The sequence below is a fragment of the Impatiens glandulifera genome, chromosome 5 (genome assembly GCF_907164915.1).
Source record: "Impatiens glandulifera chromosome 5, dImpGla2.1, whole genome shotgun sequence".
NCBI lineage: Eukaryota > Viridiplantae > Streptophyta > Magnoliopsida > Ericales > Balsaminaceae > Impatiens > Impatiens glandulifera.
Window position 1 is genome coordinate 44,503,155 of NC_061866.1, and position 18,692 is coordinate 44,521,846.

Consider the following 18,692-nt stretch of genomic DNA (forward strand, 5'->3'; position numbering starts at 1 on the left):
TTAGAAGTTAGAACCCAACTTTGATCATTTCCATTGCTAAGACATTTCAAATGGGTTAGAAGTTGGAACTCAACCTTCCATAATTTCTTTGGCTTACATTCTTAAAAGAAAATTATAGCTTATAAATAAATAATATGTTATTTACAAACACAATAATTATTATCATTTTAACTAGTATAAGTGATGCGTTGGCAATAAAAAAAATGTGTACATAGGATAGTGTTATATTTTGTTCGCTAAAATGATTTCATATAACTTTTGTTGAGAGAAGTTTTGGAAGTCAAATATTTCATCGAATATCTCATTCTTTGGATGTAAGCTATTTATTGTGGAATTTTTACAAATTATATGTGCATGAAAAGAAATTGTATTGTGCTAATCAGTTATCGTGTTAGTCACGATGGGGTTGAATTGATAACTTACTTTTGTATTATTGAGGTGGCTATTAACTGAAGTTTTTTATGGAGTATTACTGAAATTCATTAGGTGATACCCGAGTTTTTAAATAGTTACTGAGAAGTTTGGATTGATGCGACTAATATGAATGCTTACATATTTATGTTAGCATCCTAATTATTTTATAGTGTATTATCTGCCTAGAGAAAAATTGTCAAACATTCAATGACCGTAGTCGTCCGATATGTATTATTCATAATGTTATTATTACGACGTTTTCTAATAATCGTTTTGAAATGTCGTTGGAATCGATCAGAGAGTTAATCGTTATTGAGAACTTACAAACTCAATAATCGTTTTCTGTTCTTTTTTTTATTATTATTTTCCCATATCATGTTTTATCGTTTTAATTAAAATATTTTAAACATTTTTAATATACATCAACTATTTTTTTAAAAATATTAAAATTTTAACTCACCACTTACTAATAAAGTAATATATGTATATATATTAAAATTATTTTAAATTAAAGTGAATTATAATTACAATTAAGTTAATGGTTATTTTCTAATATATATATATATAATATATATATATAATATATATATATATAAATTAGGTAACACGTGTATAATTAAATGAGAATTCTTTCACTTGCTTTGAAAATTTGGACGGCCGACCAGAAATTTGGTTGGCCCATATGTTATGTGAGTTTGAATTATTATTATTAAAATTTTTTTTGGAAGAAATATGCATAACATTATAACTACATATAAATAAGCCCCTAAAGAGTTTCATACATGAAAAAACTATCAAAATGCAACATTTAGAGCAAGTCGACATTGTCTTAGTCATTTATAGACCCTTTTTACCTATCTTTTGTTTTATTTTTGGAAAAATCATATAATAAGGATTTACAGTGATCGGATGGTTAGAATTGAGAACATTGGTAAGTTGCTTGAATGTCTAGATGGTTGGTCTCAAACACTAGGTCTCTATAGGAATCATTTTGAGACACGAATTAGTCTGAAAGAACTACATAATCTTTAATTATTCGTCCCTTATTATTTGCAAATATGATCTCATTGACATCTTGATACACAACGACGATCCTATCAATCCTATCAACAGGGAGGAGGAACAACAACGTAATTTCATGACGTTGGTGGAGGTTTATTTAAAAAAATGTAGAGACGGCTGGAGAACTTATTTTCAAAATTATTTTTTCAGTTTTATTTTTTAACATATTTGTGTCACTATAATTCAAACAATTTTTTTTTGTTTTTTTGTATACATTTTCTGAGGTGGTTTGATAAGAGATGTAGTCTGGATATAGTTATTTTTTTAAGTATAAAGTGCTATAAGATATAAATTCTTAGTTGTTTTGGTTTGAAATATTTAAATATATTACATACATTTTATAATTGTGTCCATCATATTAATAATTTACTTTTTTTTTTCTACTGAAAATAAAATAAATTTGATTTGATTTCTCTAATCTTCTTAATCATACTTTAACTTAAGGGCATTTTTAGATATTGATTATATGACTTTTGAGTTGAGGGTATGAAATATGGTTATTATAATAGCTACATACTTATACTTATCTAAATACAAGTTATACACTTATACCTATAAAAATTATTGTAGATACAAAAAACACACACATTTAAATATTAAATATTTACTTACATTCTTGTATCCTCTAATACCCAATCAAGTAATGGTCCTTACTGCATGAACTTTTATATTATATATATTGAAAAAATACTAATTTTTTTATTAATTTTTTATTCTTCAATAGTATTTTTTTTTTTTTAAATAAATCATTAAAATTTCTTAAAGTATCTATATATATCTAATAACGCTTAATTTAAAATGTTGGAGGTGTAACACACGCTCTCTCCACCATCATTAACAAATAAGGTAATTTCTCTTTCCTAATAATTATTTATCTTAATTATTTTCTCTTTCCAAATAATTATATATATATATATATATAAATTTCTTTCCTAATATATATATATATATATATATATATATATTTCCCTTAATTTATTTATTGAGTATTTTTTACTCTCTCTTACCATATAAATATTTATATTTTTTTCGCATTAATAATATAAAATATTTTTTTATCAATAATTTTATATTAAAATATATAATATTACATAACATATTTATTTTTATATTTAATAATAACAATATATATATATAATAATGTTTAAAGTCAACATGCACCACATTAATCCATCTCATTAAATATATAATCCACATTATCAAATATTTTATCTCTCTTCTCTCCTTCTCTTTATTTCATAATTTCTCTCTTTGCTAATAATTATTTATCTTAATTATTTTCTCTCTCTTAATATATATATATATATATATATATATATATATATATATATATATATATAAAAGTTTCTTTTTTAATATATATATATTTTTCTCCCTTAATTTAATTATTAAATATTTTTTACTCTCTCTTATTAAATAAATATTTATATTTTTTTCACTAATAATATAAAATATTTTTTTTATCAATAATGTTATATTAAAATATATAATATTATATAACATATTTATTTTTATATTTAATAATAACAATCTATATATATATATATATATATATATATATATATATATATATATATATATATATATATATATATATATATATATATATATATATATATATATATAAAGTCAAGCACCACATTAATCCATATATAATCTATATCATTAAATATTTTCTCTCTCCTCTCTCCTTCCTCTTCATTTCTTAATTAAATTTTGTTTTTCTATTATTATATATATTATATATAATATATATTTCATTATCAGATATTATCTAAAACATTATCTATATTAATATTAATTCAAAATATAAAAAAAAATTGGTTATAAATGAATCTTAACTTCATAATTTTTATATTTATTTTATTTATATATAAATATAAACAACTTTTTTTATATTTTTATAAATGCACCTACCTTCATAATTTTATATTTATTGGTTACCTTTTATATATATATATATATATATATATATATATATATATATATATATATTATATTAGTTTTCATCATTAATTTTATATAAATACATTTTATTTTTTATCATACATTTTTTCACTCATCATATATATAATAATATAAATAATTTTTATGTTAATATAAAAATTAACTAATTGGTAATAAATATTAAATACAAAATATATATGCATACACAAAATAATAAAATTATTTCAACAATCATAAGTGGTCTAGCGGTTTAAGTGTTCATATTTCATGCGAAAGATCAGGGTTCGAATCCCAGAACATGCAAAATTTTAAATGTTTAAGGTCACGAGATGGAGGTTGGGTGGTCAGTGGTTTGTCGAGTATGATATCATAATTAGTGGTTGGTATGACGAGCATTTAAAATTGTGAGGTCACGAAATGGAGGTCGGGTGGTGGGTGGTTTTTCGAGTGTGAGGTCGGAATTAGTGGTTGGTTTGGCAAGCATTTGAAAGTGTAAGGTCACGAGATGGAGGTCGGGTGGTGAGTGGTTTGTCGAGTGTGAGGTTGGAATTAATGGTTGGTTTGAAGAGAATTTGAAAGTGTGAGGTCACGAGATAGAAGTCGGGTGGTGGGTGGTTTTTCGAGTGTGATGTCGGAATTAGTGGTTGGGTTGGCGAGCATTTGAAAGTGTGAGGTCACAAGATGAAGGTCGGGTGGTGGGTGGTTTGTCGAGTGTGAAGTCAGAATTATTTGGTGGTGGGTGGTTTGTCGAGTGTGATGTCGGAATTAGTGGTTGGGTTGGCGAGCATTTGAAAGTGTGAGGTCACAAGATGAATGTCGGGTGGTGGATGGTTTGTCGAGTGTGAAGTCGGAATTATTGGGTGGTGGGTGGTTTTTTGAGTGTGATGTCGGAATTAGTGGTTGGGTGACGAGCATTTGAAAGTGTGAGGTCACAAGATGAAGGTCGGGTGGTGGGTGGTTTGTCGAGTGTGAAACAGAATTATTGGGTGGTGGGTGGTTTGTCGAGTGTGAAGTCGGAATTATTTGGTGGTGGGTGGTTTGTCAAGTGTGATGTCGGAATTAGTGGTTGGGTTGGCGAGCATTTGAAAGTGTGAGGTCATAAGATGAAGGTCGGGTGGTGGATGGTTTGTCGAGTGTGAAGTCGGAATTATTGGGTGGTGGGTGGTTTGTCGAGTGTGAAGTCGAAATTATTGGGTGGTGGGTGGTTTGTCGAGTATGATGTCGGAATTAGTGGTTGGGTTGACGAGTATTTGAAAGTGTGAGGTCACAAGATGAAGGTCGGGTGGTGGGTGGTTTGTCGAGTGTGAAGTCATAATTATTGGTTGGTTTGACGAGCATTTAAAAGTGTGAGATCACGAGATGGAGGTCGGGTGGTGGTTAACTAATTGTTAATAAATATTAAATACAAAATATATATGCATACACAAAATAATAAAATTATTTCAACAATCTTAAGTAATCTAGCGGTTTAAGTATTCACATTTCATGTGGAAGACCAACTTTCGAATCCCAAAATATGCAAATTTATATTTTCAACGATGTATTCTTGACTATAATATATGGTGGCGCAACTTTTAAACAAATGATAAGCATCTGAAAGTGTGAGGTCAGAATTAGTGGTTGGTTTGGGCATCTGAAAGTGTGAGGTCGGAATTAATGGTTGGTTTGGTGAGCATTTGAAAGTTTGAGGTCACGAGATGGAGGTCGGGTGGTGGGTTGTTTGTCGAATGTGAGGTAGGAATTAAAGGTTGGTGTGATGAGCATTTGAATGTGTGAGGTCACGAGATGGAGGTCGGGTGGTGGGTAGTTTGTCGAGTGTGAGGTTGAAATTAATGGTTGATTTGACGAGTATTAGAAAGTGTGAGGTCACAAGATGATGGTCAATTGAGGGGTTAAGTGAGTGTCGAACGGATAAATATAAGTTAATCTTAAGTTTAAAATGAAACTTAATTTTATCTAAAATATTTATAAATAAATAATATTTTATATATATTCTCATCCGTGCAAATGCACGGGATTCATGCTAGTTACTTTAAAAATGATTGATTAACTAGACTGATGTCTTAACAATGTATTAATATCGAAAAAGTATTAGTCTCATACTTGTTTCAATTGACAAAAACCTTTTAGCGAAATAGTATATAAAACACTAACATTTAAAAATAAACGAATATTGCAATTATAATTCTTAGATGGAATGTTAAAATATAAAAATAACTTAAAATTGGAATTGTGGAATTAAACTTTTATATACACCTTTTTATGAGCCATTTTAGGAGGAGGCTTAGATAACACTATCCGTGCTTGAAAGAGAAAGAAGAAAGTGCATGCTTAAATTATGAGAATAAAAATTGCAGCATTTTTAGGTTCTTCAACAAGTTAGGTATAGATATAATATACGTAATGATTTACTATGTTGACATAAGTGATTATTGGAATTGTAATAAGTATAATTATATAGTGAAGATAAACAATTAATCCTTAAAAAATTAATAAATGCATATAAATTAATGTTTTAATTTCCTAATTGTAATTCTCTTTTTCACTCAAACTCTTGGAAATAATTTATTTATTTTTTATTGCTTCAATTACTTTGTAGCATTATATAATTTATTGTATTTTCTTTAATATTTAAATTTGAGTTGATTTTGTATTTTTTTTTTGTTAACACTGCATCTTATTTATTTAATTCAAATTGATCGTCACAATTTTATTTAATTTGAATAACATTTTCAAAGTTTATAGGTTGTTGGTTGCTTATACTCTTCGATGAACGACGAATCCATGATTTGGACTTAGTTGGCTTAAAAAAATTTGGAACATGTTTTAAATTTTGTTACGGTGGCTTTGAAAAATAAAGTGGAAAAAAACTAAATAAATATTTTACTGAAGAATTAAATATATGGAAAAAATACAAAAACTATGGAATAATTTTTGACATTATTTTATAAAAAAAAAAAAAAATGCAAGTTTGAGCTCACATCAACCTTAATATAGATCCCTCTATATCTCCCATGTCTCCCATGTTATTGATGATTGATAAATAAAATAAAATTCATACATCTAAGTATTGTAATTGATATTTGATATTAAAGCACTCATCTCAATATTTTTTATTATTTATATGAATTTTAACTATTTTGGTTATATTTTTTTATATATATATATTTTATATTTAAAAGACAATTTTTATTATTTTTCATATTCTTTTATAGAAATTATTTACTTGTTTTGTTCAACTTGTTATACTTTTTTATTATTATTATTGTTCACTCAAATAAATTTGTGTGTTAGGAGTGACTCTACAAACTAAATAAAAAAATTGATTGGATTACTTCATTTAAATGTATATTTTTTAAATTGTTTGTAAAATCAAAATTGAACATTTATTTGAATTAAAGTATAATTGACTTAATAAAAAAGAAAAAACTTAATTAAAATTGAAGGGCTGATTTATGAGTTTTTGTTTTAGAAGTAAAAATGTGAATGAAAAGGAAAGCGGTTTTTTTATATATATTGGTGGGCCAATTTAGATCTCCTCCGAAATTCGTCACGCAAAAGAGGTGCAAAGTCGAAAACACATTCCTACTCAAATTTTCACGACTTCCATTCAAACTCCTCAAAGGAAAAGGATAGAGAGAGAGACAAGAAAATCTCTCTCTTTCTCCGTCTACTCTGACCATTTCTCTTCTAAGTCTAACTCTGGATCTAATCACGGTTGACAATTTTGATCAACAATCAGTATACACACAGGTATATACAGTCTTCTGAATTTTTTGTTTTCTGATCGGGATCTACTATGGAGTCCGATCAATTGATGCCCGGCGGAGGAGCTCTTCGGTACCGAGAAATGCAGACGGAGCCACCTTTCTTCTCCAACACGTTTGATGACCTGGAGTCGACTCCAATTTTCGATGAGTTGCCCACGGCCAAAATCGTCTCCGTTTCTCGGCCTGACGCTGCTGATATCAGTCCAGCACTCCTTTCTTACACCATCGAGTTCCAATACAAACAGGTATCATCTCTTTTAACTGATCACAGCTTGTTTGTTTTTGCTCTTGCTCTTGCTTTTGCTTATCGCGAGTGAATACGTGAATTGCGATTCTGAATATTGAGGTGATAAATAGACAAGTGTTTGAGCTAAGTATAAATTGTTTTCTAATCTTACATGAATATGTGGAGCTAACTGCTAAGCTGTTTGGTTTTCAACTTTGCATACGACTTTGATTAATAGAAATAGGCTCAACATACTACTGTAATATATAAGTGAAATCTGTCATTAGAAGCTTATTGAAGCTTTTAATGGCACTGAGCTCTACTCAATGTTGAGTTAGCCACTAGAATTTCAGACTCCTGGCATAATTCACTCACTTCCACACGAGCCATTATCGGTATTATATTATATTATCAGCTTAGGAAATTTTCTATGGTTCCTAAAGTCTTCTCCAAGTTGATTTGATGTGATTCTTATTAGTGATTGATTCATTGGCTGAAAGCCTAGACTCTAGAGTTACACCAAGAGTTACATATATAATCAAATGAAGGATTTGCATTTTTCTCATTCGATGGGATGAAAAAGTGGATTAGTTTGTGTGGCTAATCTTACAATGCACCTTTTGTTTGGTATTGTTTCATTTGACATATCAAGAAGTACTTAGATTTCAGATTAATAATATACTGTTGTCTAATTTCAGTAGTTTCAGTTGCTGTTAGTCTTCTAGCTGAGTTTATATTAGTCATGTTTTCAGCACAATGATTTCTTATTGTGGAAAATTATAGTATTCCTCTTAGTGGTTACTGGAGGATCATTTGTAATCTCTCTTTTTCATAAAGTTGAACTCAATATAGTTTCACTGTGAGAATGGATGTATTTTGGACCAACTAAAGGGTACATATGAATAACACCTTTTCTTTATTTCTATTTTAATAGTTCAAGTGGCAGTTGCAGAAGAAAGCTGCACAAGTGTTTTTTTTACATTTCGCTTTGAAGAAGCGAACATTTATAGAGGAAATTCAGGAGAAACAGGAACAGGTATGCTAACTTTCTATGCTAGACATGGGCTCCTATTCTTTGTTAACCATGTTTTGCGATTTCATCTATAATCTCTTATGTTGTACGAGGAGTTAATGCATTTCTAAAAAATCTTAAGGTCAAAGAATGGCTTCAAAACCTTGGGATAGGAGATCACCCTGCGGTTGAGCATGAAGATGATGATCCCGATGATGACCCGGTTCCCCTTCATCATGATGAAAGCACTAAAAACAGGTTAAAAACTTGTATTATCTTCCATTGGGATAGGCCGGAAGCATAAAACAAAATTTTCCTACTGTAATTTTAAGACTCCTTACAGGTGCTCTTTTGTTCAGAGATGTACCATCTAGTGCTGCACTGCCAATTATTCGCCCTGCTCTTGGAAGACAACATTCTATGTCTGATCGTGCAAAGGTTGCCATGCAGGGGTATTTGAATCATTTCCTTGGGAATATGGACATTGTGAACTCTCGAGAGGTGGGATAAATTTTCTCTCAAGATGGTTATTAGCTTATTTGGAAAGATTGATATGATAGGAATGTTCCTGCAGTTGGATGCACTTGTATGTGAGTAGCTTAATTTGAATTTAAGGAATGGTTACCTCATATGGTGTCAACATACGAGTGTTTTTAATTTAAATTTTCAGAAACAAAAACGGAAGTTACCAAATAGGGCCACTTATATGAGTTTTGGCTCATCATTTTTGTCACTAAGATGCACATGATTTGTTAATTTTTGTTTCCAATGGCTCACTATAAGGTATATTTTCTAGGTTTGCAAATTTTTGGAAGTTTCTAAGTTATCCTTCTCTCCTGAGTATGGACCTAAGCTAAAAGAAGAATATGTCATGGTGAAGCATTTGACCAAGATTTTAGATGATGATGAACACAAGGGGTGTTGTGCATGTGGTTTGTTCGGATGTTGTAATGACAATTGGAAAAAGGTAAACATGTTCCTCTGATATGTTTTCTATGCCATCAGTTTGCTATACAAGAGGTTGTTCCTAGCTGGTTTGGTCATTATAAACATTTGATTTGGGCTATTGAAGATGATAGCCATTGCCTTCAATGCTGACATAAACTTTTTATAATTTAGATAAATGTTCTTCATAGTATTCATGCATAGAATTGAAATACATGCTGCTTTCCCTAGCTTTTGGTTATTTTACTGCATAAAATTTAGTTGTAGGCTATTATTGAATTTGAACCATTGCTTTCAATGCTGAAATCACATTGTCTTCATTTTGATAAATATTCTTAGTATTCATGTATGGAATTGGAATACACATTGTTATTTATAGTGCTTGTTTCTTTGAGTCAACCTAGAATTTCATAAAATAGGAGCAAAAGTAGGACCCCAATTGGAATCTTGGAAATAAACAAGTATGATTTCTTATTCACGAGTCCAGATCAGTGTTGTGTATGATTGATTGTTCTAACCATTATTCACTTCTTGTTTGGTCGAAAGTTTTCTGTGCCTTAATGGGATTGGTACTTATGATGTTTAGATTTTTCATGCACATGTTACCTGAAAATTGATTGATCTTTAACTTTTACTTGGAAGGTTCCTCTCTATTATTTAATTGCTAACGTGTTTACCTGTCACAAATTCGTTGGCAGGTCTGGGCGGTACTTAAACCTGGGTTTCTTGCTCTACTAAAAGATCCTTTTGATTCCAGGCTATTGGACATAGTAGTCTTTGATGTACTACCAAGTTCAGATGGGAATGGAGAGGGAAGAATGTCATTGGCTAAAGAAACGAAAGAACGTAATCCTCTGCGGCACTCATTTAAGGTGATGCATATGCAACCTATTTTTCACTGTAAATTTCTAATTACTTTACCTTGTATATATTTTTACTTTTTTAAATATTAAAATCTCAAAAAATCATTTTTGTACTAGAACATATGATGGGTATTTGCCACTGAATCACAACTACTTTCCCCAATTTTTGAAAGTCCAATTGGCCTAATTTAAAGTTATGGGTTTAATTCCAGCCTTGTGTAGAGAGGTTTAGGGGGGTAAATTGAGCATCATATATATTCAGAAGCTTATTTAGTCTAATTCAAAGTTCAGGGTCCAATTGGACATTTTATTGATGATTGATTAGTTATTAAGTCCATGTTGGTCCTAGTGTGCTTAGTGTTGAAAAAAATTGATCTAATGTTCCATGTGATTTTTCTTTTTTATATACCAGATCTTACTCCATTTCAATGTGTATTCAGTCCCACTTTTCTATCTTCAATTATATATCTTTCCCCTATTGCTAAAAATTCTCCACCTTTGCCAAGTATAACCAACAGTTGCAGTTTCTATTAGTGAACTTAGATTAATATAAAGTTTTTGTTCCCCAATTTCTGGTTCTCCTACCATGTAAATGGTAGGTGTTCCATCCCATTCAGAATATTCACCAAGGTACATGCTAGCTTGTAAGTTTGAAAACCTTCAATTATGTTCTAGAATTTTCTAGGTCTAACCAAGATTGGAGAGATCATATGCATGGCATCGTGCCAAGGACTTTCAATTTCCTGAACAAACAAGTTTCAAATACATTTCCATCCATTGGAGATTCTTATGAATTTCTGGATATAATTAATGCGATATATTGACAATGATAAGTAACTTAAGAACGGGGGACTTCAAGTTGTAAATCTGGAGACAAGTGTTCCTTTTGATGTCACATTTTGTATGTGAAATATGTCTATTCACAATCTTGTAATTTGCCTGCATACGATTAAATATTCTTGCTAACAAATAATGGGAAAACAATAGGTGTCGGGTGGGAACCAGACCATAAAGTTGAGATGTAAGAGTCATAATAGAGTCAAAGATTGGGTTGCTGCAATTAACGATGCTGGTCTTCGGCCACCTGAAGGCTGGTGTCATCCACACAGATTTGACTCTTTTGCTCCCTCACGGGGATTGACTGAAGATGATAGCAAAGCTCAATGGTTTGTTGATGGTCAGGCAGCCTTTGATGCTATCGCCCTGGCGATTGAGGGTGCAAAGTCAGAGGTCTGTCCTTTTCAATGTTAATGTGGGTTATTCATCAAAATGAAACAAGTTATATTACTGTTTAGCACAGCTTTTATAATTGAAAAATGATTGCAGATATTTATTTGCGGTTGGTGGCTATGCCCAGAGTTGTATCTTAGACGTCCTTTTCATGCTCATACATCGAATCGTCTTGATGCCTTGCTGGAATCAAAAGCCAGGCAAGGAGTTCAGGTATGATAGTTCCTTGAGTAACCTTCATTTATATTCTTAATGATCACAAGATCCTATAGTAACTTACCCCATTGCAGGTTTGGGATGGATTACATTGCTTAGATTTAATAATTCACTATGAGTCCACAGTTTGGATAAGAGAATGTGTCAAGAAACGAAATATAATTTGAGATATATATGTCATGCGTAAGATGGTCTATATATCCTGATTGCTTCTATCTTTGAACAAACTTGAGATTGTTTTCATGAACTTACTGAGTAGCGAGCAGTCAGAAATCAACTAGTGTTTCCTGCTCAAGCATAACTAAATCACTGCACCTAAGAGTAATCTGAATGTCATAATCCTTTCCTTCCATGTCTGTTGATTGATTTTTAGACTTCCTAGTAGCCAGAACATGTAGTATGTACCAATCTTGACATCTTCTAACTGGACCATATTCGGAATTTTTGGTCTATCTAATAATGGGTGTCTGTTCTTTTGCCACTGAAAACTACAATGGATCCATTTTAATGCACGTTACATATTGTGATTGCAGATTTACATCCTTCTGTACAAAGAAGTCGCTATAGCTCTGAAAATTAACAGTGTTTATAGTAAGAAAAAGCTTCTTGGCATTCATGAAAATATCAGAGTGCTGCGCTATCCAGACCATTTCTCTAGCGGTGTCTATCTCTGGTATCCTTCTCTCTGTGATTAATTTTGCAATAGTCATCTAACATGTTTTAATGCAAGAGGTGGAGAAAATATTGGATAACCATTTTTTCCTTTAGTAGTACTTTTTGTCAAAGCGCCATGTTATAAAGAGAATATGTTTGTTCTGGACAATAGAGGGTGAAAAACAAAAGATAATAATTTAGCAAGTCTTATGAAAAAAGTATTTGGCTCAAAATAGCCGCACATACTAAACATCAAAACTATAAAAGGAAAATGTGCTCCCATATCTGAAACTGAAGAAATAAAGCCATTAACTGAAAAAAGTTGCCTTTAGTTGCTGATGATTGTGTTTGATTACCCACAGGTCCCACCATGAAAAGATTGTCATTGTTGATCACCAAATTTGCTTTATTGGCGGACTAGATCTGTGCTTTGGCCGTTATGACTCCTCTGAGCACAAAGTAGGAGACCAACCCCCAATGACATGGCCCGGGAAAGACTATTATAATCCAAGGTGATATCTCTATCTTAGGTTCTTGATTTAATGAATTTAGTAGACTATGCCCACATAACTTATGTGACGTTTATGCTAGTTCATATATATGTTATAAGCAAAACCTTATGATATTCAATGAAGTAACAATGGAGCTTTCCCAATATAAATGAATCTGAAATTGCACAAACACATTTTTTTGGCTATTCCAACTTACTAACTCGCATCATCCGTTTTCATAGGCAGAAACCTTGTTGTTTCATTAATGCGACACCTCATTGGACCACTTGGATGGTCGTAAATATGCACATAAATTATTGATGGCACATATTATATTTTTTTAATGAATTAATATATGGTTCACAAGCATGAAGCATGTTCAGCATTTGATCTGGTAATACAATACTACTATTGCCCACCAAAACACTTGCCCAGTTACATCGATAATGTGCAGATTGATGACTTGGGATCATTGCTGGGCTATTGAACTCTTGTAAACCTTCTGTGTCTTCCGTAAGTTAGTTTAACTGATAAAATTTTGTTTTTGTTTTTGTTTTGTTTTCAAGGGAATCTGAACCTAATTCTTGGGAAGACACAATGAAAGATGAGTTAGATAGGAAAAAGTATCCTCGTATGCCATGGCATGATGTACATTGTGCCCTTTGGGGGCCACCATGTCGTGATATCGCCAGGCACTTTGTACAGCGATGGAACTACGCAAAGGTTTGGTTTTGCTGATGCCGTGTCTCATGAGATTTTCTATTCCTACTAATTGGTTATAAATTTTTAAATACCACTTTCAGCGTAATAAAGCTCCAAATGAACAAGCAATTCCACTACTTATTCCTCAACACCATATGGTTATTCCTCATTACATGGGTGGAAGTGAAGAGATAAAGGTTCATAATGATGTAGAAGACAGTTATAAAAGCATCAAGAGAGAAGATTCATTTTCCTCCCGATCAGAAGATCAAGATATTCCTCTACTCATTCCTCAAGAAGCTGACGCTCTAGATACTTCTAAGAAAGATTTGAAGGTAATAAATGGTAGAAATGATCATCGTGATCAGCAGAGCAGAGGCAGTAGAACTCATTTTAGTTTCCTGAAACCCAAAGTTGAACATTTCACCTCAAACTTGCAACTTAAAGACTTTGTGGTGAACACGGATAATTTGAAGCATGATCGTGAGTGGTCATCCGAAATCTGTCTGCCAGCGCTGAAGACTTCAGGCAGAGAATGGTGGGAGACTCATGACGGCGGAGATCAAGTATCTGATGAAATTGGGCAAGTTGGTCCAAGGGTTTCATGTCGTTGTCAGGTAATATAGGATACACATATTTATTATAAGTTATTATGCCTTTAGTCATGCTCTTATTTTCTATTAATTGCTTATAGTTTATTCTGGAATAACAAAAGCTTATTTGTGGATCCGTTTCCCGTTCCCCCATAAAATTGAGGGTCAAACTCATTTGCCAACAATTTGACATAGTGGAAACTAAAGAGAAGGATTATCATCATACAAATCATTAGCTTTTCACTTTGCAAAGAGAAGGATGATAAATTATACAATTCATTAGCTCTTATTCTGAAGTGAACCAAACATGACCTGGAATCACACTTGTCACATTTATCATCTTTTCTACCCTTTTGGGTGTTGAAATTGCTTTTTCCTTTTGTTGGTTTAGATGGGTATAACATGCAACCTACATTTTTACATTGTGGACTTTAAAAAAACTTGTGCACAGATGGACCATAGTATCCGAGCTAGTAGTTTCTATAACAGACCGTTATAATTCTCTGACTGACTTGCTGAACTGAAGGGCTGTATTGGGTTAAAACTTGTTAGCCTACCTTTAATGTACTCTTTTAAGTTTTTTACTTATGTGAGAGCAAGATTACTACTATGCTTTGATGAATATATAATGTTTGTGCCTTATGTGGTGCGGGCATATTTTTATTACCAAACCCATATGTTCGATATTTTGTTTTACTTTTCTTTAGATTGAAGTGTGCTCATTTATCATGAAAGATCATAATTGGCCACCCTTTCACAGGCTATAAGGAGTGTCAGCCAGTGGTCTGCTGGAACAAGCCAAGTTGAAGAGAGTATTCACAATGCTTATTGTTATCTAATTGAGAGGGCAGAACACTTCATTTATATTGAGGTATGGATTATCTCTCCAGATCTTGTTTGCCTTGGTGGAATACTCATATAGTGCCTATTTGAAAACTGTTCGTCGCAAATCACGTTCCCATTAGAAAATCGCCAAAGTTCAAAGTGAAAGAGATTTTATTTTTTGTTTAGGACAAGATTATTTTGGACATTGATTCAATTGTAGTGTGATTTTTGTTTCTTCATTTGATATACAAGTTCTTTTTAAATCATGATCATTTTACGGTGTAATCTTTTGTTTATTTTGGTAGGGAGTTTTCTTCACGATTACGATCAAATTATTTTTTGGATCATTGTTTTTTTCCGCAAACATTACAAATGTAGTTTTTTAGATCATGATCAACGAGAAAAAAAGTTGATAACAAAACCACGCAATATTTCCTTTTAGTTGAGAAAATGATGGATTTCATATACTGCATAGAAGCGTTTTTTCTGTGTTTTGTTTACCCATTGACTCACTTTTCCAATTTCTACTATCCAAAATACTCATACTAATTTCTCAATTTTGTTTCCTCCATTATTTCTCCAGAATCAGTTCTTCATCTCAGGTCTTTCAGGAGATGACACAATCCGGAACCGTGTATTGGAATCATTATATAGGCGTATAATGAAGGCATATAATGAGAAAAAATGTTTTAGGGTTATAATCGTCATACCACTTCTTCCTGGCTTCCAGGTACTAATAATGCTTGTTATGCATCGTGTATCTAAACATTCAGTTTTCTGTATTAACACGCCTGGTCTGAACTCTAAACAGGGTGGTCTGGATGATGGCGGTGCAGCGGCTGTACGAACCATAATGCATTGGCAATATCGAACAATATGCAGGGGAAATAATTCAATACTACATAATCTGGGCGATCTTCTTGGTCCCAAAATGCATGATTACATATCTTTTTATGGCCTCCGAGCTTATGGAAGGCTTTTTGAAAACGGCCCCTTAGCTACTAGTCAGGTAATTCCATGTCCTTTCTTAAAAAAATTCTATTGATCCATAAAGTAAATTGCATATGAACTCGATTTCTTTTGGACTTGTAGGTGTATGTGCATAGTAAGATCATGATAATTGATGACCGTGTAGCTCTTATTGGGTCCGCAAATATAAATGACCGGAGCTTGCTTGGTTCAAGAGATTCTGAGGTATCGCTTTTTTTTCCTTTAACTTTTCAGTTTTATGACCAACACTTTTTTAGGAAAGTGTGTTCTTGTTTAATGTAGTTTTTTTTTAATAATCCATTTATGAGAAGAAAAAAGAATTGTTAGATGAAAAAAGTGGATTAGGTCCTATGTATTTAATGTTTTAAAATGTTAGAAAAAATAAAATAGGGTTTTTAGTTAATGATTTGATTGATGAGATGATGGATGTTGGGATAAGGAGTTATCCTTCTTCAAACAAGGCTTCTTAGTATGGTTGAGAGCATGTGATTTTCACTTTCCTATACACTATTTGAGTGGGAAATATGATAGTGAAACTCTCATATATGATTTTTATATACCTTTACAATATGTTTGAACAGATTGGTATAGTTATTGAAGACAGAGAATTAGTTGATTCATCAATGGGAGGGAAGCCATGGAAAGCAGGAAAATTTGCATCAAGTCTTCGGCTTTCACTATGGTCAGAACATCTTGGCCTTCGTGCTGGAGAGGTCAGTCTGTCTTGAAATATAATTCATCTTTCTTTTTTTCTTCTATGCATGATCCTCATGGCTGACAGATTTTTATTTGTTGTTTTCAGATTAAAACGATAAATGATCCAGTTGTTGATTCAACTTACAAAGATATATGGATGGCCACTGCAAAGGTGAGAATAAAGTCTTGTTTGATGATAATCCAAATAACCCCTTATCTAATTATTAAATACAAAAGATATTTTAGTCGTTTAACCCAAATATTTCACGTTTTCATCAAATTACAAAATCGGATGATAGTTGTTTGTTCAATCGTCCTGTTAAATTATCTTACATCAAAGAAGCTCTAAGATAATTTGAGGCCGTGTTTGGTTAACATTTTCCCTAGAAACTTCAAGAGTTGAGATAAAATGATAAATTCTTGTACTTTTCTTTTTGTTCATTTTGATACTAATGATAAACCTCTGATGGTTGGTTGTAATGTTTTATGTTTTTTCAGACAAATACGATGATCTATCAAGATGTATTTTCTTGTCTCCCGAATGATCTAATTCATACAAGGTATAAAACTAATCTCTCAATCAATCTCTCGAGATGATGAATTTAAAATACTAATTTTGGTTTATGATAAAAGGTTGGCTTTGAGGCAAAGCAGTTCATACTGGAAGGAAAAGATAGGGCACACAACGATTGATTTAGGAATAGCTCCAACAAAGCTAGAATCTTATGAAGACGGACATGTGAAAGGGACAGATCCAATAGAAAGATTAGAATCAATGAAGGGGGGACACTTGGTTTCTTTTCCATTAGATTTCATGTCCAAGGAAGATTTAAGGCCCGCCTTCAGTGAAAGCGAGTATTATGCATCTCAGGTTTTCCATTAGCAAGATATATAAATATATATATATGTTCATCCAACCATCCAACCAACCAACGGAGGACTTCGATGAAACCTTTCCTGTCTGTCAGACCACGATTGGATGAGGAGCAAACTCGTAAATAGGTGATGAAGAACAAGACGTAAATATTGTTCACTTTGAAGGGTAGGTAATTTAATCAACATTATCGATTGTATAAAACCATCCAACATAAACCTAAAATCAGAAAATAACCATTACAGATTATTATTATTATTATCATTATTATTATTGTAATTGTATTTTATACAAAACCTTAAATTCATGTCTCTAAATTATTATACATACTGATCTTGTGAAGTTGTCTCTGGTTTGCTACCAGTGGATAAATAATATATTAATTTCCCAGCACTGTTATTTTGTTTTTTCCTATGATTCAAGTCCTATATGTGAGGAAATGATTTTTTTTGAAAAAGAATTGATATAAATAGAGAGATTAAATTATGAAAAGTAATAGAAATCGGAAACACATGAAGTACGTATATATAGGCATCATGAAAGAAAATCCATTGGAGAAATGCATCAATATCCCTCGCTCAGAAAATATAACCAATTAAGAACATATTACTGCTCAAAATCAAAATTAAACAAATGAAGAAAAAAGGGGACGATGAAAGATAAGAAAATTAAAAAAAAAATAAGGTAAAACTAAATAGATGTGGAGATTTATTTATCCCACATCGGAAAACATAAGAAGTGGAGGTAAGTATCGGGAGCTATTTAAAGAGTAAGAAGGCTGGCTAAATAACTTATCCGTCTTGTCGGGGGAGTTAGATGACCTGTCAATGATCGTATAGTGACGGCTGGTCGTGCCAACACCCACCACAACGAACACACATTATTAATGGCGCGAGTGAGGCTGCCTCTACTTTTAGGGTAGACTTGCCCGCCAATTTTTGGAAGCCTCTAACTCATCTTGGGTATGAGGCTCACGATCAAATCAAAATACCAAACCCTAATTGTTTACTTTTTTTATTTAATTTTTAATTTAAAAATATATTTTCCCAATTTGTAGATATTAATAATCTATGTTTACTTACTAGTTTTTTAAATATTACAATTGTGTAAATACTTTTTATAAATAACTTATTATTCAATTATATATTAATTTATTAATAATATAATTTAAATTATCAATAA

General features: G+C 31.7%; 1 protein-coding gene across 1 annotated transcript; it reads left to right on the forward strand.

Annotated features, from left to right (window-relative positions):
* Positions 1-7,035: 7,035 nt before the first annotated feature.
* Positions 7,036-17,831, forward strand: LOC124938179 (phospholipase D zeta 1-like). The gene is made up of 20 exons (XM_047478570.1): positions 7,036-7,438; positions 8,354-8,455; positions 8,574-8,689; positions 8,791-8,932; positions 9,228-9,398; positions 10,075-10,248; positions 11,227-11,469; positions 11,566-11,682; positions 12,219-12,358; positions 12,702-12,851; positions 13,397-13,553; positions 13,634-14,149; positions 14,886-14,996; positions 15,534-15,680; positions 15,762-15,959; positions 16,043-16,144; positions 16,522-16,653; positions 16,743-16,808; positions 17,135-17,196; positions 17,270-17,831. Exons 1-20 carry the CDS (start codon positions 7,223-7,225, stop codon positions 17,517-17,519), a joined length of 3,312 nt encoding a protein of 1,103 aa, XP_047334526.1. The 5' UTR covers positions 7,036-7,222; the 3' UTR covers positions 17,520-17,831.
* The last annotated feature ends 861 nt before the right edge of the window (positions 17,832-18,692 follow it).

What these genes read in the sequence shown, in the direction of transcription:
- LOC124938179 (XM_047478570.1), top strand. Translation starts at nt 7,223, where the DNA reads ATGGAGTCCGATCAATTGATGCCCGGCGGAGGAGCTCTTCGGTACCGA. An exon ending in AAAGACTATTATAATCCAAG is followed by an intron (nt 12,852 to 13,396) that starts GTGATATCTCTA and finishes TTTGTTTTCAAG; the next exon opens with GGAATCTGAACCTAATTCTT. An exon ending in TTGGTTCAAGAGATTCTGAG is followed by an intron (nt 16,145 to 16,521) that starts GTATCGCTTTTT and finishes ATGTTTGAACAG; the next exon opens with ATTGGTATAGTTATTGAAGA.